Source organism: Cupressus sempervirens, chromosome 4 (genome assembly GCF_028749045.1).
Source record: "Cupressus sempervirens isolate cs-2001-9-10 chromosome 4, ASM2874904v1, whole genome shotgun sequence".
Classification (NCBI taxonomy): Eukaryota; Viridiplantae; Streptophyta; class Pinopsida; order Cupressales; family Cupressaceae; genus Cupressus; species Cupressus sempervirens.
In genome coordinates this window covers 99821713-99843741 of record NC_143121.1, presented here as the reverse complement: position 1 = coordinate 99843741, position 22029 = coordinate 99821713, and the positions used below count along the sequence as shown (strand labels likewise).

Below are 22029 nucleotides of genomic sequence, written 5' to 3'. Positions count from 1 at the left end.
CTTCTTCAGACAGATCAATTTTTAGAGAAAATTCGTGCTGGATTTTGCAGAAGTCGTCAAACCTATGGCTAAGTTACTCAGTGAGAAGCAAAATTTCAAGTGGGATGAACTAGCATCAAAAGCATTCAAAGATGTAAAAGAAGCTATTGCAAAAGACCCAATGCTATTTCATCTTGACTTTAAAAGAGATTTTATAATATACTGTTATGCCTCTGAGCACACACTGTCAAGCATGTTACTTCAGAAGAACGATAAAGGGGAAGAGACACCCATCTCTTTTATGATAAAGAAAAATGAGCTCAACTACTCATTATCTAAAAAACAAGCATTCACTGTAGTAAAATCAGTAAAGTACTTCAGATATTATATTTTGCACTCTCATTCTGTAGTATATGTGCCATCCACAGTAGTCAAAAGCATTCTGACACAACAAGATGTAGCAGTCAACCATCGAGCAACATGGGTAGCAAAAGTCCAGGAATTTAACTTAGATATCTGTCCAACTAAATTAGTCCGAGGAAAAGGCTTGTGTAAACTTATTACAGAAGGAGAAAAAGAAGAATCATATCCCTCTTGTTTGTTTATAGGTCTCAAGGATGAATGGTATTCAGATATTGCCTATTTCCTAACATACAAAAGGTGTCCTAATCACCTCAAAGGGAAAGACCGATGCACACTTCAACTTAGAGCAGCTAAATTTATTATAATTGATGATACCTTATAGAAGAGAGGGCTAGATGGCATGTTTCTAAGATGCGTTGACATTGATCAACAGGATAAGTTGCTGAGAACTTTCCATGGTGGAGCTTGTGGAGGCCATTTTTCATCAACAGTGACAACATTCAAGATCATAAGAAGTGGATACTATTGGCCAAGTATGTTTAAGGCTGCTTATCATTGGGTTAGAAATTGTGAAAAGTGTCAATTGTTTACTGGGAAACCACAGTTAGCCGCCTTGCCTTTGAAACCAGTGATCATAGAAGAACCATTTCAACAGTGGGGGTTGGATTTTATAGGACCCATTAATCCAGCTTCAAGTGCAGGACATACACACATACTCACTACTCCTGATTATTTTACAAAATGGGTAGAGGCCATTCCTGTTAAAGAAACAACTTCACAAGTAGTGTGCAAATTTTTGATTGAAAATATTTTGACCCGTTTTGGAACTCCCAACAAAATAGTGACGGATAATGCACAAATTTTTTCATCCAGAGAGATCCAGTTATGCTGCTATGATCATGGAATCCACTTGTCACATTCTTTGAATTACTTTCCTCAAGGTAATGGACAAGCAGAGTCCACAAATAAAAACTTGGTCAACATTATGAAGAAATTGGTGGATGAAAAATGAAAAGACTGGCACAAAAATTTGTATGAAGCAGTTTGGGCTGACAGAATCTCTCCTAAAAGAGCCATAGGTATGACACCTTTCGAACTAGTATATGCAGTTGAAGCACAACTATCCCTGCCTCTGGAATTAGCCACTTTGAATTTACAGAAGGCAATCGAAGGAGAAGTATTTCAGTCCTCCATTGAGAAGAGGATATTATATCTCCAAAAGATAGAAGAGGAGAGGAGTGAGCTAGTAGATCATATCACAAATCATCAGGCAAGAGTCAAAAAGATTTTCGATCAAAAAGCAAGACCCCAAAAACTCATGCAAGGAGATCAAGTCCTGCTATGGGATAAAAGGAAAGAACCTAAGGGAGCTCATTCTAAGTTTGAAAGCTTATAGAAAGGAACATTTGAAATATCTGAGGAACTAGGTTCAAATGCCTTCAAGTTGCAATATCAAAATGGTGATGAACTTCCCTTGTCCTTCAATGGGCAAGATCTCAAACTGTACCATCTTTAGGTCTGTGTTGCGTCTCATTGTAAATATCGTCTTTTGACTTTCTTTCTTTTCTTGTTGAGTTTGGTGTGTTGTGTCTTTGTCTTTTATGTCGGTCTGCAAACCTTAGACCCTGGGTTCATTCATGATCCTTTCAGTCTCATTCCCCAATAGGAGCCGATTGTTAGAGCTTGTAATCTTAGTCGTCACCTATCAAATTTTGGTCCCAAGTCATCCCTCTGAAGTTGAACTTGAAGTCGTAATTTACTTCAACTTCAAGATCAAAGTCTTGTTGCTCTTCCATGTAATAAGTGCACTAGTTTTATCGAGTCAACCTTTGTAAGCTTGAAGTCCAAGTTGATGTTGAAACTGATTACTCAAACTTCAACTTCAATTTCAGTGTTGATTTTGTCCGCTACCGATTTTTGTATACAAATTAAAGATTGCTGAGCCATTCCAAGGTGGCTCCCAACATAATATTTTCCCAAGCACCTGAAGTCATAAGCAAAGAAATTTAAAGTAGCACGTATTCAGTTTGAGCAATACTTAATGGAGTATTAATGGTGTCATTTCATGATTACTTGTTATGGGAAGATGCGTGCGGATTTGACAGGGTATTTAAAATAAGAATGCCCACGGCACCTTTTTCGATGAATGTCACATGAATGAGAAATCATGATTTTTACTTGCTAAATCCGTCCTGCGATCCTCTGTCCATGTCATTCTTTAAATGCATGCAATTACCCTTTCCCACTCATCTCATTTTCTCCAAAGAAATCTCGGTGCTTCTAGGTAAGAAAGGCAAATTTTGGGCTGTGTCATTGTCAAACTGTAAGTACATCTCCATTTCCCCTTTGCATTTTGGCTGTGCTTTGCTTCATTTTGAAAGTATTTTAGAACCTAGTTCTGTAGATTTTCTGCCATAATAATCATGACGCTTTTTCGACCAAAAATGCCCAAATTGGAGAAGCCTCCATTACTCAGTTCCTTGCCTGAAATTTGTGATACATTTTTGGTTAATAGAAGTTTTTCTGAAGTCATTGAAAGAGCCAAAGCTTCTCTCTCAAGTCCCATTTACCAGAGGCTAGTTGATAGTGGTTTAATAGAAGCTGCCACTTTTCCCGCTGCTATCCAATACCTTGAATGTATCCTTGAGTGTGCAAATCATTTCAACCTTGTTTCTGGGTGTGTTAAGAAAGCCTCAGGGGAAGTAGTTGTCAAAATCAATAGAACCAGTGTAAATTTTTCCCTCAAGATCCCTCATAAAGAATCCTATGAGCCTTGGACATTCGAGGAGCTTGAGCACCTATATGCAGCAAAAAAAACTAGCTATGACACCAAGATTGCTCAATCCTGGCTCTTGAAGCCCGCAGAGGGGGGTTCTAGGTTGCCTAAACCACTAACTATCAAAAATTTCATCAAAGAGATTGTGGATATTGTCCTCTTGTTGAATATAATTAAAGGGAATGAGCATGCTTTCCACTAGGAATCCTGGATGTATTTCTTTATATAGAAGATAGTTGAGGGAGTCAAGTTCATTGATTGGTCAGACCTCATAGCTGAGAACTTGCACAAAGGCTTGATTAATATGACCAACTATGGTCTGTTCTTCTTGTCTTCTTACCTGATCTACATCCTAGTGGCATCCAAAGATTGGGACTTTCTCCCACATTCACCTTGGGTAGATGACATGCCTATCTATCAGTATTACAAAGATCTTCAAGAAGACACAGTATGCAAAGAGTTTAAGAAAATCAATGATGTCTTTTTAGGGAAATTGATTTTTGAACTACAAGGTTGAGAGAATGATAGGATGTCAGAGGAAGCCAAGCAAGCTATTCAAATTTATGGTTGTTATTTTATTCAGTTTCCTAGATTTACCTATATCAGAGTAGGTGGTTTTCCTGGTGAGCCCTTGAAACTACCACGCTACTATTCAGACTCTATGGTGTTATCAAAAATGTGTAGACAATTTGCCTCTCTTGTTGAGTCCTTTCAAATTTCTAAAAAATCCTCTTCAGTATTCTTCCTAATTGAAATTGGACATTATAGATGCCCTAGTGTGAAAGAAGCTCTATTGTCAACCAAGTCATTGACCCGCTTGTGTCTTAAACCTTTCACCTCTTGGCTAGATTTTTATTACACCAGCTTTACCAGAAAAAATGTAAAAAATGCGTTTGCTTTGTTTCACTCCCCACAACTAGAGGATTTTTGGGCGAATTGCCATAATGAATTCGAGGTGAGGAAGAGGCTTTGGTCACACTTAACCATTAAGCAGGTCATCATGTTCAACGTGGAGCTGGATACTTATGGGCTGAAGGATGATGATTCTGAGGAAATAGTTGATCAATTTTACATAGATCAAATTGAATGCATGCCTGTTCTAGAAATTGAGTGGGAGAAAAGAGAAGAGAATGATGTGTATGCCCGTACCAAGGATGTGATAGCCAAAACTGCCAAATGCATAAAATCAACGGCAGCAGTTACTCCAAGCTTTTCTAAGAAATCCTCAAGGAGCAGAGATAAAAGGGTTTCCCAGAAGTAAACTAATCAAAGTATCCCTAAATTTTTTGCAGGTCCACTTGAACTCAAACTTGAAGCAGTTCCAAAAACACTTCAACCTCAGGTTCAAGAGGAGACTCCGAAAAGTAAAAGGATAACTCCCTCGAGTATGAAGAAGGCATTGATCACTAAAAGAAAGAGCACCATAACTATGGACCTCGAGGCAACAGAAGACCCACCCATGGCAGACAATTTACTAGAGCCTCAGAGCGTGTCAGCGACCACCGATAATCAATAGGGTAGCCTCACTCTAGTCAATATTTTCTCCACTGTAGAAAAAGAACAAGAAACTCTTAAATGGCTGGAGACATCAATGGAAAAGAAGAGAAGCATTGTTCCCATATCCATGCCAATTGATGACCTGGTTAGCAAGTGCCTTGGTAAGACGCCTAAAGTGAAGAAAGCGAGAACAAAGTCGAGGATCAACTTTGACAAAACTTCAGGGCGGTGGGTGACAGAGATAGCCATACCACCTGATGGAAGTGCTCATGACTTTGTAGCTCCTCAGGATTACTAGATAACCAAGGTCAACCTTGGAAAGGAAAACTATGAGACAGATATGAAATTCTTCGAGGTATCCAACAAGAAGATCACAGAAAGGGTGTGGAAAGATGGGCAAGATAAGCAAGAGATGAAGGAAACGATTAAGAACATGGCACAGTATATTAATTCTATCTTGCATCCTGAAGCCAAGCCGATCCATGAGATGTCAGCCATTGTTGACGTATCCTCAGCAACCAACTAGCAATCACTGGAGAATTTACACAAGTGCAAAGCAGTAGCCAAAGTGGTAGGTGAATGGGTACAAGATGTTCTGCTTAATACTGTAAAACACATTGGACATTTAGACCACACCTCAAAGGAGATATCAAATGTTACTAAAAAGGTGGAGGCGAGTAATGATGGATATGAAAAAGAGAAAAATAATTGGGCAAAAGTGGTAATATCACTAGAAGATGTGCAGGAATTCGGGTTGCAAAAATTCCAAGCTGAATGTCTTGTAGCGGGTCTTGATGAAAAAACTCTGTATGTCATAAAAGATTGTATCGAATGGCAAAATGAAGCACTGGCATAGGGGGTATCTGAAATCAAAGAAGCATTGCAAGAACTTATGGTTATACATCAGATTATTCAGAATGACCCTAAGTGGTTTGTAAAATAGTTCATGGAAAGAGAAGATGACTCCATTGCCCAATCAGACGAGATAATCAAACAAGTCCAAAAGAAATTTTAGGAATGGTAGGATAAGAGGACACCACTCAAGTAGGATTTCTCCAACATGGCTCACACTGAAGCTATGTTCATTATCAACCTGAAGCACTTGGAGATGCATGAGGAAAAGGTTGCTGAATTGAAGAAGATGAAGGAAATTTGGAAACAACAGCTTGCCTACATTGTTCTTCCACATCAATCCATTATTTCCACCTTTTTAGCTGCCTACGAAACATGGAAGTTGGCAAGAGGAGCGATTGGTGGCGACGGTCCAAACTGATTAAGAACTGCTTAGCTGTAGTTTCTTTACCGTTTGGTTTTCTTGCATTTTAGTTATTAGTTATTCCAAAAGACAATTAACTCCTGGCGGGGTAATTTTGGCTTAAGTCCAGCCCCATGCCTATAAATGTAATAATTAGTATTGTTTAGAGGGGGTTCAAATTTCTCCGGTAGACTGGTAGACAGAACTACTTTTGTTTATAGTTTTATTTCCAGTTTAGAAGTAACATTTCAGAACTTCAGCAGATACTTGAAACTCTATAGTTTGATTTTGGGTTGAAATCTTTGTAAGTGGATACTATTGTCTACTTATTTTTGGTATTTTTATAGATACTATTTAAGCTTTTAGCTGCACCTGTTATCAATTTTGAAACTATGAACTCTGAATTTGGAAATTCTGTGGGAAATTAGTTGATGAAATTTTCCTACTCAATAATTTAATTATTCATCTATGTGTATCATTTTGATAATTGAAGTCGAGTGGTTCTTTTGCATTAAGTTTTGTTTCATATTGATGAGATAAAATAAGTTGTCTCAACATCTCCAACAGATTACATTCTTAGAGAGTTATTCTGTTGAGTTTATTTAGTTAAAAATTTCAATGCAATAAAGGTAGCTGCACCTGTTTCATGTGATGAAATTTTAAGCAGAGAATTCCTAAGTTATTCGAGTAGGAATTCACTTGTTATTTTTTATTCTTTTCTCAGTTTTGATATATGATCATCCATGGGAAAAACTTTTCACTAACAGTTTGGGCATTAGATTCCAGATTCTTTATGGTTCCTTTGGATGGGTTTTCTCTGGCTACAATGGATGTCCCTATTTCAACCTCCTTCTATTCATGTCTTTATCACTCTTCACAGAAGGAACCACAACACTCTAGTAGGTTTTCTCCTATGATTTGGATGTCAAAGCCTCCAAACCAATTCCCTCAATTCTTGATGAATAATAATGAACATAGTCCAGGAATAGTGGATCAATTACATGATTTATTGGGCTTAAATGATGAAGTGCCATTGCTAGAATGTAGTAGCCAAAGCCAAAGGCATAATCATCATGGTGGTCATCTCAGTAATGAGGGTAGTGGAATTTTTGATGATCAATATTACACAATGTAAACCGAGTAGCAAAATCAGCCATGGCAGCAAACTTTTTCTCCAGCTGATGATAATTTGGGTGCTGGTTGGAATAATCCTATGAATACTGATAACATTTCAAGTCCTACTTTAAATGTAAGCTACCTTCATTTATCTATCTTTGCATATAATCTTGCATATAAGAGCTAGGATTCAAACACAAAGCCTCCCATTAACATGCTAGGCTAAGCTACAACCCCTCTACACTCTAGAGCACACATTGAAAGAACCCCCCCTCACAGTTTAGAATGCCCAAAATTGTATGTTATATGTGGTTTTAGATGTTAATCCACATATAACAACAAATGAACAATTAAGCTTTATTGTGTAGAACCTGAATTGTTGGATTCTTCCAACAATTGTGATGAGCTGTTGTTTCTATGTATTGCTAGTTGCTTGATGCTGACATAAATATTATACCCTTGTTGTTTCCAGTAGCTTGATGCTGACATGATTATTGTATTCATTTCCTTGTGTAGGTTTCCCATTGGCTATCAAAGGAATTCCCACTAGGATTGTTGCCCTAGCAACCACAACATTGTCAGTAGAATGTGGGCCCTGTTGGAGTCAACCAATCCCAACCTGTAGAGGGAAACAAGAAAAGGATGAAGTGGACTCTAGAACTACATGAGCAATTTGTGGAAGCTATGATTTGACTAGGGGGTGCTGATAGTGAGTAGTAGTAATTCTAAGACACATTTATTGTTAGAATTTGGTTGGTTAATTCTAAGGTGGAGTCTACACTATTGATTCTTATTTACTAAATTGTTGCAACTGGAATGTAGGAGCTACTCCAAAAGGCATTTTGAATTTTATGGATATGGAGGGTTTAAGTATTTACCATGTGAAAAGCCACCTACAAGTTTGTTTGGGGTTCAAAACAATGTTTACATTCTTATAGCTTGGCAATTGTTTGATAGATGTCCATGTTAATACTGAATTTATTGGTCTACTACTTGATTTTTGCAGAAATATCCGTTTGCCAAATTTGTTCCAAACTATGCAGAAGGTAAAGTTTCCCTCAAGTGATATATGACATTATCTGATTTTCTCTAATAGAGCATTCCTTCTTTTGGAATTTAATTGAAGTGATCCATCTGTATAATTTGAGATTTCTTATGAAAATTTAGTCTAGTATGCTGGTTTTATTTTGAAGGTTAGCAAATAGGAATTCAAAATGTAAGAGTGCATGAAAAATTCTTAACATCTAATGTTTTTCACAATTTTTGTCTAAAAATGTATTATTTAGAGGCACTTAGTATTTTATGAATATGCTTCATTCCATTAATCAGTTTAAGTCCCATTATTATTCTTTCGCTTCTTGTCATTGTTGCTGTTGTTGCTGCTTATTTCTTGTCTTGTATTTTCACCACCATGGTGGTGATTAGAAGCTACTAGTTTATTTTCATATGTTTCTTAATGGTCATTAAGAGCTTAGTATAGCTATTGATTACAAGATCTGAGTGAAGATTCGCAACCATTAATAAATTTGAAATATGTTTTAAGCCATTGTTGAGAGAATTCTATCATGAAAAGTTTTGAACTGTCCTCAAGGTTTGAGATTTTAATTTTTCCCTTTTGATTATCAAAGAGGTTTTAGTTCAGGATCCAACTGTTTCTGAGCATTGCAATAATTTGGAATGCATAATTTATTTGTAACTATATAATCTTCTAAGTCATTCTTGAGAAGCTCATTACTATGATAGTGCTGGCTTCTCGCTAAGAAACAACAGTTGGAAGAGACCAACAATACTAAGATAATGTGCCATCTAAAGAAGAATGCATGGCAATGAAAAACAAACTGAAATACAAATAAACATATAACTGAAATTCCAGGAAAAAATTGAAATGAGACTGCAAGTGGAGTAGTCTCAATATTTGATGTTTATGCAATTCATTTGTGATACAAAAATTTTAAATGGAGAATATGATTTAAAATTACATACCTTGAATTGCCTGGGAAAAAACTTGAACAGTGCCCTTGTGAAATGAATTGAAATCATGGTAAAAGAAATAAGAAATCCAGACATGTGGTGCAGTACGCAGGACATAGAAGTGATTAAATGGTTTAGTGATAGTGGGTGGAAGTAGGTGGATTAAAAACTTAATATTCATCATGGGAGTAGTTGGATTTCATAGTTTCCTTTCACTGTTACAGAGCAACTTGGAACATTACAGAGCAGATGGGGGACGAAGGTTTGGAGTGGACCCCACAGTACCACACGAAGTGGTCAAGGCTTAGTGTGCGATGTTTAAGCCGCATAGCTAACCTCTACACAAAATGTACTAAAGATAAAATAAAGTCAAACTTTTTTTTCCAGATTCATGAAAACCTAGTGATTTTTTCCCTTTTTTTTGTTTTTTGTTTTTGTTGACTACAAACTATGAAGATCATGAAGATCAAATGCTGAAATTTTCAGAAAAATCCATGATGATTTCATTTTTTTGAGAATTGGTCCCGTGTGGTGCAGTTTATAGGGAGGATAGCTGCCTCCTTCTTAAGTAAGTCAATTTTGACTATTTAATATTTTTAGCTTAAAGAATAAAATCTTAGTGCATAATATTTTAGCATCAAGAGTTTTCCATTAGAAAGACTTGATTCTTATTGACTCATTTTGGAACCATTCAATGTGACAGATATGATGTTTTTTGACAAGTTTTTATTTTGAAGTTTCAATTTTCTTAGAACATTCCTAGTTTACTTATTATTGACATATTTTTCATTTTTAAAAAAATTTATTTGGGCTGCCTCATTCAATATAATATGGGGGACTAGATCCTTGTTGGCTCATTTTGGAACCATTCAATCTCAAAATTAAGAAGGCTATTGACAAATTTTGATTTGTTTAGATGATTCCTAGTTCATTTATTATTGTTTTTTTATTGAAATGATTTATGAGTCCATTTATTAATGCGATACAAGATGATTTGTTATCCTAGTTTTGATGGAATTGAATGATTAGTCACTTTGTTTCTTTTATGAAAATATGATTGAGACATGTTTTGCTTTGCTTATTTCACTAAAATCAGATTAAGGTATTTTTTATTGGAATATCACTTCTATTTGGTTAAATGTTTTGTAGGAAAAGTGATTGGTAGTGACAAAGTGGGCTCCACAGTTACACATTTTGAATCATCCTTCTACTGGTGTATTTCTCACTCATTGTGGGTGGAATTCAATGACAGAGGGGTTAAGATTTGGAACACCACTTATAACTCTGCCAATGCAATATGAACAAGGGTTAAATTCAAAACTTGCACAAGAGCTTAAGGTGGGAGTGGAAGTGAGAAGAAATGAAGAGGATGACTCTCTTACTAAAGAGGATATTAGTAAAGCAATTAGAATGATAATGGTAGAAGAAGGAGCACAAATAAAATCCAATGTAAAAAAGATAAGTAACATGCTGACTAGCAATAATTTTCAAGTTAGTGAAAGAAAAATGAGGAACTTTGTGTCCATCCTCAGAACTTTGAACGAATAATTAGGCTAATAGGCCTGAATTTTTATTTTATAGTCATAGTATTTGAAACAATATTAACCACATATTAATGTCCTTTTTAGTCCTTATGTTTTCCAAAGTTTAGTTTTTAATTTTCATCCTAGAATTTAAACTAGGCTTACGAAGTTTATACATGTTTGTTGTTAGTAAGTGGTTACAATAGTTGGAAATGTTATTGCCTAATTAAATGTGAGATAATGTCATAAGGATTATAAAGCTCTCTCTCTCTCTCTCTCTCTCTCTCTCTCTCTCTCTCTCTCTCTCTCTCTCTCTCTCTCTCTCTATCTATCTATCTCTCTCTCTCTCTCTCTCTCTCTCTCTCTCTCTCTCTCTCTCTCTCTCTCACACACACACACACACACACACACATAGACACACACACACACACACACACACACACACACACACACACTCTCTCTCTCTCTCTCTCTCTCTCTCTCTCTCTCTCTCTCTCTCTCTCTCTCATAGATAAATATGATTATTGAAGGGAAATTATTCTACTTGATTCTAGTGGGATGATTAACACACACACACACACACACACACACACACACACACACACACACACACACACACACATCTAGTAAGGGATGCAAGTATGTAAGACGTTTTCTTGGTTTGAAAGAGTAAGGATTTTATGTTATTTGTGTTGGCATTTTTATGGCATATGGATTATTATAAAACTATATTTTTTGTATGATTTTCATTACAGTTTACAAGATTACAAGTGTTACTATTTAGTAAGTGGATACATTGGTTAGATATTTTATCATGTGTTTGTATGTGAATGAATCCTCTCTGGTCTAATGTGATGATTGATGTAGACAAGGGTATTACTAATATTTCCTCTTTTGAATAGGATTCATGAATGTAATGCTTCATCTTGGTAACGAGTAAGAAATTTCTCATGTATATAGTCACAAAAAATATTGAGGGATAAACTATTTCGAACATAAATATTAATTATAAACATATTAGTGAAACTATTAAAATTAGTTGATACATAAGAATACACATAATTTAGGTAGTACTAACAAGCACACTTATAAACTTTATTGACATTTCATTGAACAAAAACACTAAAAATGTAGTTGTCATTACAACCCTAACTTCTTTAATAATATTTTCCTCAGAAAAAAAACCATTGGCTTCATTTTTTCAACTTTAGTTGGAGACTTGGACTAGTTACCTCTAGTAAGAGACAAGCCAACATAGGCAAGCAATTGTTGAGCAAATATATTGTGGGAAAAATTCAAAACTACGGTAACCTTAGATAAAATATTTATAAAAGATGGAGAATATATTAAGCAAAAGAAAATTTGTCAACTATTTGACAAACCTTAGAGAAGCAAAACCTAGAATTGATGATTGGAAATTGCTAATGTCAACAGCAAAATTAAATTTTTCGACACAAATCAATGATGATTTTGACAAAAATGTTCATTTGTTCTCTATAGATGATAATGTTCAAAATCATAACAAGGAAAAATTACATACTCTTCAACTAACCATAGTACGTGGTATTGTCATAAAAGTTGGAAATACCAATTTATTTGAGGGAATTTCTCATGATTATCTTGACATGCAATTATTGACTAGTAAGAATGGAAGAGTGACGTTAACATCAAATCTTTGGATAGAAGCATGTCTTGTAAATGATTCTTCAGGATAAATTCAAAATATTGTTAAGTTTGATATTTATTTTGGATTACCATTTGATGATCAAAATTCATAAATAGTTCCTATTATTGCAAGAAAAAAGGGTTTTATAGTAAAATACCATAAAGATTAGCTTGGGCATTGACAATACACAAATCACAAGGTTTGACACTAAAAAAAGAAACTATTAATATAGGACTGATTGAAAGAGGAGGAATGACATTTGTTGCCATATCTTGTGGAAAGTCTTTTGAAGGACTAAGAATAATGCCACCTTCACATATGATCAATATGAAAAAATGAAGAATGGAAAACAAATTGCTAAGTGAAAAGACGAAGCAAATCAATTAAAATATTTAGAAATAAGTTGATGTACTATTTTTTGACAAATTGAAAAATCTCTTATCTTCAATTTAAAATGTATCTACCTTATTTTATGATAAATCTAAAATATGTGTTATTGTAAAATTCAATTTTTAATCAATTTATTTTGTGAGAAACATTTAATTCATGATTGATTATTTTTAAACAACTAAATTCAATATTAGCTATGATATTTATGTTTCAAAGATCTATTTATACTAAAATTTGTTAATTGTACCTTAAAAAATACAACATTTAACAACATATAATCTATTTCATATGTAAAACTAATAAAATATTACATCAACACTATAAATAAAATTAAGAGTTGTTAAATCTCAAATAACTTAGGAAAATAAAATGACTTTATGAACTTATAATTTTAAAAATTGATATATCTAATTTTACTTATAATTCTATCCCTTTATTTAAATAAGAAACAATGTTTAGATGCAATTCTAAATTACTTTAATTAAACACTGAAGATAATGCAAAGGTAAATTGTATTGGACTGTTTCCTTAATCCTAGATTAGCCTAACCTAAAAAGAGCATTGTTAATTTAAAGCTCTATAGTGAATGGAGCCATACACAAGGTTATGTGAATTGAACAATTAATCTATAGGAAGTGGAATTAACAACTTAAAAAAAATAGAATCAAAATCCTCAACACATTTAGAAGTTGATTTTAATACTAAATCAAATCATCCCCTATACCTAAATGGAACCATACACGAGTTCATTTAAATTGAACAATTAACTGTATCAAGTTGAATCAACAACTTCAACAAAATAGAATCAAAATCCTCAACTATGTAGAAGTTGAATTTAATAGTAAATCAAATTATTCCCTATACCAAGCACAATTTTACCCTAGACATATTTTGAACTTTCAATAGAATTGAGCAATTACCATAAGAAAAGTTTTATGGCACAAAATTATAAACACAATCATAATGTAAATTATATTTAACCCATACCTTGACAAAACTAAAGTAAATTAATTCATAAGAATAAATAAATTAATATTGAAAATTAAATATAGATAATTAATTTTTCCTTTCATTATGACATGCCATTCCTACTAGATAATTTCTAATATATTTATATATATAAAAGCTAGTAAATATTAATATTTAACCTTTGTCTAATTTTATTTATCTACCATAATTGTATATAAGGCAAGCTCTCTAATTTTTCCATCAATTAATTAAAAGGTATGGTGAACTGTTTTGGTTGAAATTTTTTAAGGAAACGTCCAATCTACCGAAGCATTATTCACCAAAAGTTGCATTTTCAATATTGGACAAACAATCATTTGTGTGTTGTCCATCTCAGCACAAATGAATGAGAAAAAAAGACATGAATAGGAGGATACATCAAAAAGCTGTTGTAAGATATTGAAGGTAATAACTAAAATCAAAACAATTGGTTTCAATGCCAATTGTGCTCATTGTATGAGCAGGCATTCATTTGTTTCACATGGTCATTGTCAAGAGACGTTTGATGAACAGCTCTTTTGCAACTCCTTTGGTCAGGTGTATTTGTCATTATTGTATCTGATTTCGACATTCGCTTGATATTTTTTTGGATGTCTATTAACAGTTCTATTTTGCAATGTTTCTTACATTAAAAAAATTTCATTACAATTTTGTTTTCTTTAAATATTTTTTTAAAACTCTTGTTTTCTTTATATATATATTTTCACTACAGTTGTTTTTTCCTTTAAGCCATTGAAAGCTGCTCGTGCTTATATCCTGCCTACCATTCAAACCTGCCTGCAACTAACAAACAGATATTCTTGACGTCCACCGACAATGGAGGCAAAGAAGGAAAATGAGATGATGTGATAGTTCTGGAATCTGTAATGACTCACAATAAATCAAAATTATGTAACAGGCCTACCAATAATACGGTCTCCATTTTGTCATTTCTATTTTGGCCTTTGTTTTCTCATTTATATTCTGGCTACATCCGCTAGTCAAGAGAGCGAACCTTTATTCAGTCATTTTCATGTTCCCATCTACCATGATATTTCTGTATATATTTAGGCAATAAAATATTCCTATAAAAATATTAGAATCTTCTTCTATTTTCACTACACAGCTATTTTTGGTTAGTTTTGTTAGCTTGGACAGTTGTTTGTCCATATGCTATTATTTAGCAAGTAATTGTTTTGCTAACTAATTGGTTAGATTAGAAACAAATATTTATTAAATAATTGACTTCTTTTAGAAGCAACTAGAAACCAATTTTGTTAGGGTTGGTAAGTTGTTTTATATCTCCACCGTCGATTGTAAATCAATCTCGGCTGTTGGTTTACCAACAAGAGTAGTATAAAAGGGGGTCTAGGAGGCATTTGGAGATGAAGAAGTTTGGAGAAATGTTTGCAGTGTTAGCAAACAGTCTTGCAGTGTTAGCAAGGGCGTAGTGTTAGCGTGAGAATAGTAGTGGGGAATATCAACGGGATAAATTAGGAAGTTGTCGAAATTCTGCCAGTGAGAGGCAAGGAATTTTGTATCTCTTGATTTGCTGAAGTTTAATATAATTTCTCATCTATAAAACTGGTTTTCCCTTAGGGGTTTTTTCCAGGGACAATTTGTCCAAAAATATTGTGTTCATTGTGTTGCGCATTTCTTTCCGTATTTTATAAGTGAAGTTGCAGTTGTGTTATTTTTTGATATTAGCTGGGAATTTATTTTCAGTAGTTTAATAATCATTTATGATAGGAGATTAATAATCAGTGACCGCAATAGTTAAATTTTTCACATGGTATCAGAGCATTGTTAAGGGTAGAAGAGTTTTTCCCTAGGAAAGAAATTTTGATCTCTTTAGATTTATTATTTCTTTAAACCCTTGAGATGGCTTCATCTGGTTTGAGAGATCAGGATAGATTGGATGGTGCCTCAAATTTTGGTGTCTGGAAGGCCAAAAAATTTTTATTGTTGGAAGAGAATGGCATCAAGGATTATGCTACCAGTGTTGTACCTGTACCAACGGATGCAACACAGCTTGCAGCATATAGGAAGGACGATGCCAAAGCGAGGAGGATTATCCTTGATAGTGTCAAGGATCATATTGTTCCACATATCGCAAAGCTAGATACGGTGAAGAAGATGTGGGACGCCATTCTGAATCTATACCAGAATGCTACCACCAACAGGAAGTTGATTCTCAGAGAGAAGCTAACGAATACCCAGATGAATCAGGGAGAAGACATCACAAGTTACCTCACCAGGCTCAGACTTGTCAAGGATGAGTTAGCAGCTGTTGGAGATAGCCCTAGTGATGACGAGCTAGTGAGAATAGCCCTAAATGGGTTTACTAAACAATGGAGTGTCTTTGTTCAAGTTGTCAGTGGACGAGATACTTTACCGAGTTGGGATCGACTATGGACTAATTTCACTTAGGAGGAGTTTAGACTAAGTCTTGTCAATGGGGCCAACAAGAGTCAGAAAAATGAGGTGGAACAAGAGAACATTGCCCTAGCGGGTAAAAAGAAAGCAAAGAAAGGATCTAGCAAAGGATCAAATTAACAAAGTGAAAAGAAGAAGAAGGACCTTTCTAAGGTCAAGTGATTTGGATGTCATGAGTTTGGCCACTACATCAGTGATTGCCCAGAGAGGAAGAAGGGTAAGAAGCAGGTGGCAGCTTTAGCAAGTGCAGAAGAACTCTCCAGTAGAATGGAAGATGAGTTTGCACTCATAGCTTGTATGGTTACCTCAACCTCACAATGTGTTTGGTATATAGATAGTGGGGCATCATTTTATATGACAGGAGTTAGAGAGTACTTCTCCAGTTACAAGGGGGAGGACACCAATATCCAGATTTCTATGAAAAACTTATCCAAACTCAACCCTGTTGGGAAAAGGACTGTTCAGTTTCAGAGGGAGAATGGAAAGATAATTCCACTTCATGATGTGTTATATGTGCTAGGCTTAGGTATGAATCTGATTTCATAAGAGGATGGGCCATATTCATCATGGAGCACTTAGATTGCTTCGTGAGACAGTGACAGGTGTTCCAGAGGTGAGTACAGAGTATGACGATGTATGTAAGGGATGTGTGTTGGGGAAGTTTGTGAAAGCATCTTTTCCAAGGAGTGACACCAGATCTAAGGGTGTTCTTGATCTAGTACATTCAGATATTTGTGGACCAATGTCGACGAAATCTCTTAGAGGATATGAGTACTATGTTACTTTTATTGATGATTTCTATAGAGAGATCTGGATATACTTCTTGAAGACTAAGGATGAGGTTTTCAGTCGATTCCAAGAGTTCAAGGCTCTAGTGGAGAATTTGACAAGAAAGAAGATAAAGGTTCTTTGGTCAGACAATGGAGGCGAGTACAAAGGAAATGTCTTCCAGGAGTTCTGTACCAAAGAAGCAATTAAGAGAGAATGGATTGTTCCTTACAATCCATAGTAGAATGGAGTTGTTGAGAGGAAGAACCGTTCTATATTGGAGGCAACAAGAGCTATGCTACATGACTAGGACATGCTCCGTTACTTATGGGCAGAGGCGTGTAATACAACAATCTACATTCAGAATAGAGTTCCACACAAGGTGCTAGGGAAGATGACACCAGAGAAGGCTTTTACAGGGAAGAAGTCAGATGTTAGTTACTTTAGGATATTCGAGAGTTTGGCATATTGTCATATTCTTGGAGATACACGTACAAAGCTAGATCAGATTGTAGAGAGGGGATACTTTGTTGGGTACAGTGAGACCTCAAAGGCATATAGGATTTTCATTCTAGGGACTAAAAGAATTATTGTCAGACGGGATGTCAAGTTCATGGAGGACAAGGTATTCAGGAGATCCAGAGATTTTCTAGCAGATGACCAGAGGTGAGAAGCTAACAGAAGCTCCAAGATCAAGTCAAGAGCAACAAAGCTCAATTACAGTTACCAGTACGAGTGTAGACTCAGTTAGTGAAGATTCACAAAGTATGGAGCAACAGGTGCAACAAGAAATGCATCTAGAAGACTTAGAGGTCAACATTTCATCCTCTATAGTTGGCATTGGGAACCATGTGGTTCCAGATACACAAAGGGATACTCAGGAGTTTGTGGGAGCTCCTAAGAAGAGTACTAGACAGTGAAGACAACCAGTCAAGTTCAATGACTATGTGGCATTAGTTAGTTAGTTGGTAGATAGTGAGCCTTCTAGCTATTAGGAAGCTGCAGAAAATCAGGTATGGCGAGATGCTATGGTTGAAGAATATTCTTCAATAATGTAGAATGATGTGTGGGAGGTAGTACCTAGACCAACAGATAGAGTTGTAGTTGGATCACGTTGGATCTATAAGATAAAGCACGGTGCAAATGGTAGCATCGAGAAATACAAAGCGAGGTTCGTGGCAAAGGGGTTCTCTCAGAAAGACGGAATAGACTATGAGGAGACATTTGCTCCAGTTGCCAGGTATACTTCTATATGAGCTGTAATCTCACTTGCAGCACATATGGGATGGAAAATCCATCAAATGGATGTCAAGACATCATTCCTTAATGGTGAGTTGAAGGAGGAGGTATACATAGAACAACCAGAAGGCTTTGTAGAACACAACAAAGAGACCCACGTGTGTAGATTGAAGAAAGCATTGTACGGACTCAAGCAGGCTCCTAGAGCATAGTATGAGCGCATTAATACATACTTGCAGAAAATGGGCTTTGTGAAGAGTGAAGCAGATGCTAACCTCTACTACTTGGTGGTTGGGGGTGAGATTCTCATTCTTGTTCTTTATGTGGATGACTTGTTTCTTACAGGTTCACTAGGGCTCATAGTGGATTGCAAGAGGAACCTTGCAGAAGAGTTCGAGATGAAGGATTTAGGACTTATGCACTACTTTCTAGGCATGGAAGTGTGGCAGACAGATGGGGAGATTTTCCTTCGTCAAGGTAAATATTGCATTGAAATCTTGAAGAAAATCGGAATGGAGGATTGCAAATCCTTGTCTACACCCATGATCATGAATTGGAGGAAGGTAGATACATCGACGGAGAAAGATGTAGATCCCACTTTATATAGACAACTGATTGGTTCGCTTATGTATTTGGTCAACACTAGGCCAGATATAGCATTTGCAGTAAACTCTCTTAGTCAGTTCATGGTTGAACCAAAGAGAATGCATTGGATAGTGGCTAAGCATGTGCTACGTTACTTGTGTGGTACAATCGAGTATGGGATCAGATATGTCCGAGGTGAAGGTATCAGGTTGATAGGCTATACTGACGTAGATTGGGCAGGAAGTACAACAGATAAAAGGAGCACTTCAGGGTGTTGCTTCAGCTTGGGATCAGGAGTTGTATCTTGGTTCAGCAGGAAACAAAAGTCTGTGGCTCTAAGTTCAGCAAAAGCAGAATACATAGCAGCTAGCATGGTGACATGTGAAGCTATATGGCTTCCGAAGTTGTTAGTAGCCTTGTTTTGTCAGAAGGTGTGGAGACTACTGTAATACATTGTGACAATCAGAGTTGCATCAAGTTGTCTGAGAATCCAGTGTTTCATGATAGGTCTAAACATATAGATATCATCTATCACTTCATCAGAGATTGTGTACAAAGGGGAGTTGTTCAGCTACAATACATACCTACAAAGGAGCAGGTAGCAGACATTCTGACTAAGGCATTGGGGAAGGCAAAATTTATCTTCTTTAGAGATAAGTTAGGTGTCTTGCAGAACAACTTCTTCGCTAAGAGGGAGTGTTAGTTTTGTTAGCTTGGACAACTGTTTCTCCATATGCTATTATTTAGCAAGTAATTATTTTGCTAACTAATTGGTTAGATTAGAAACAAATATTTATTAAATAATTGACTTCTTTTAGAAGCAACTAGAAACCAATTTTGTTAGAGTTGGTAAGTTGTTTTATATCTCCACCGTCGATTGTAAATCAATCTTGGTCGTTGGTTTACCAACGAGAGTAGTATGAAAGGGGGTCTAGGAGGCATTTGGAGATGAAGAAGTTTGGAGAAACATTTGCAGTGTTAGTATAACAGTGGGGAATATCATCGGGATAAATTAGGAGGTTGTCGAAATTCTGCCAGTAAGAGGCAAAGAATTTTGTATCTCTTGATTTGCTAAAGTTTAATATAATTTCTCATCTGTAAAACTAATTTTCCCTTAGCGGTTTTTTTTAGGGACAATTTGTCCAAAAATATTGTGTTCATTGTGTTGCGCATTTCTTTCCGTATTTTATAAGTGAAGTTGCAGTTTTGTTATTTTTCGATATTAGCTGGAAATTTATTTTCAGTAGTTTAATAATCGTTTATGATAGGAGATTAATAATCAGTGACTACAATAGTTAAATTTTTCACATTTTTAACAAATAAAAATATGTGTAGATAAGAAAATGCTTATTGAAAATTATGGCACATGGCTTCTTAAAAAAGATAAAAGGAACAGTTAAAAAATAGAGACGAACAATTGAACTTCACATCCAAGAGTGCTGTAAACTTATCTATAAAGTATTATCTGAAATCAGTGCGCTTGGTTGAAAGTCAATTAACTGTACTGCATCAAGAATGGCGGAAGGAGATGAGAGACAGCTGAGAGTAGTCATGTTGCCCTGGCTCGCCCACGGTCACATTACTCCTTTCCTTGAGCTCGCCAAAGGCCTTGCAACTCATGGCCTCCAAATCTTCTTCGTCTCAACACCGCTGAACATTGAGCGAATTAAGCCCCATGTGTTGGATTCAGCGGGGGAGATAGAGCTGGTGGAGCTGGCGATGCCCTACGTGGAGGGGCTGCCAGCTGGCGTGGAGTCCTCCGCAGACGCTGCGAAGAGAGGAGAATCGGCAGTGTTACTGCCTCTACTAGCTGCCGCCATGGATCTCTTGCAGGAGCCGTTCGAAGCTCTGTTGCGACAGCTGTCACCGGACGTGGTGATCCACGATTTTGTGCAGCACTGGGCTCCTCGAGTGGCTAAGCCAATTCCCACGATATTGTTCGTGATAATAGGAATGGCCGCCTTCAGCTTTGCGGAAGCCCAGCTGGACATCTCACCGGAAAACCCAACAGCCCAGGATCTGACTTCCTCGCCGCCTGGATTTCCTTCGTCGGTTATTAAGCGCCGGTTGTTTGAAGGTGAGAGAGCTGTGGTGTTGTATGAGAAGCCTGCAAATGGGCTTAGCCTTACTGAGCGGGCCAGCGTCTGCGTGCAGGAGAGTCGGGCGGTTGTATGCAACACGTGTATGGAGTTGGAAGGTGTGTACGTAGAGTTTATGCACAGCCTCAGAAAGCGCCAAGTTCTCCCTGTTGGAATACTCATACCTAAACTCCCGCCGGTTCCGTCTGATGACATTTGCTTGCAGTGGCTCGATAGGCAACAGGCTGGTTCGGTAGTATTGTTGGCTTTTGGTAGCGAGTACGTTCTAACTCAGCAACAGCTCACCGCCATTGCGATGAGTCTGCTGGAGAGCAGCGTATCATTCCTCTGGATTCTGCCTGCCGGAAATGAGTCGCTGGAAGATTTCCAACATCAGACCACGGTAATGTAGGCATCATCTTTTTTTGAACATTATAATGTTCACTTGGTTTGCGCGATTCTATTTGGTTGTTGGAATATGATAGGAAATGAGGAATATGTTTTTTTGTGAGTCAATTAAAGTAGGGAATATGAATAGATATTTCTATTTTGCTTCTAAAATAAGCTTATGTCCATTCGAAAAAATCATTGTTATTGAAATAACCATTCCTATTCTTAATATACATTCATATTTTCAATTCCTATGCCTACAACCAAACAGGCATCAGCTGTAATGTAGGCATCATCTTTCTTTCAAAAATTATAATTGAACATTGTAATGTCTTGTTGGTTTGTGAGATGATTTCTGGATCAGCTGCAATCCAACCATGAGACATATTTATCAAAACCAAATAAAGGTATGTTGTATCTGAATACCACTTCTAATTGTTTGATGTATTTTACAGGGAAAAGGATTGGTGGTGAGAAGGTGGGCTCCACAGTTACACATTTTGAATCATCCTTCTACAGGTGCTTTTTTAACTCATTGTGGGTGGAATTCAATATCGGAAGGGTTAAGGTTTGGGGTGCCACTGATAACTCTTCCAATGCAGTATGACCAAGGGCTAAATGCAAAACTTGTGCAAGAACTTAAGGTGGGAGTGGAAGTGAGAAGAAATGAAGAGGATGGCTCTTTTACTAAGGAGGATATTAGTGAAGCAATTAGAATATTAATGACAGAAGGAGTGGAAATCAAATCTAATGCCACAAAGATGAGTAACATGTTGACTAACAATAATTTCCAGGTTAGTGAAGGAAACATGAGGAACTTTGTTGCCATGCTTAGAATCTTGAACAAATAATTAGGCTACCAAACCTAAATTTAGCTCTATTATGTTTGTATTTAAGAAAGTATGAGTTCCATATTGTTGTGGCCTAGGGTCTTTATGCTTTAGATACTTTATTATGTGCTATATTATCATAGTGTTTATTTTTGGTATGATTGAAGTTACGCTTCACAA

The 22029-nt window shown here is 36.2% G+C and overlaps 1 protein-coding gene and 2 pseudogenes across 1 annotated transcript; all 3 read left to right on the top strand.

The window, feature by feature from the left end:
• The window catches only part of LOC149560125 (UDP-glycosyltransferase 91C1-like), a 32561-nt pseudogene extending 22056 nt beyond the window's left edge, over positions 1–10505 (top strand).
• Positions 6664–8052, top strand: LOC149560126 (protein PHR1-LIKE 1-like; annotated as a pseudogene).
• A 9530-nt stretch (positions 10506–20035) lies between the features above and the next one.
• Positions 20036–22029, top strand: LOC149560124 (UDP-glycosyltransferase 91C1-like). The gene is made up of 2 exons (XM_089823548.1): positions 20036–21032; positions 21475–22029. Exons 1-2 carry the CDS (start codon positions 20067–20069, stop codon positions 21868–21870), a joined length of 1362 nt encoding a protein of 453 aa, XP_089679674.1. The 5' UTR covers positions 20036–20066; the 3' UTR covers positions 21871–22029.

Excerpts from the sequence above, each read along its gene's own strand:
- LOC149560124 (XM_089823548.1), top strand. The coding sequence starts at position 20,067 with ATGGCGGAAGGAGATGAGAGACAGCTGAGAGTAGTCATGTTGCCCTGG. Across the intron at positions 21,033-21,474 it reads ATTTCCAACATCAGACCACG|GGAAAAGGATTGGTGGTGAG; the intron begins GTAATGTAGGCA and ends TGTATTTTACAG.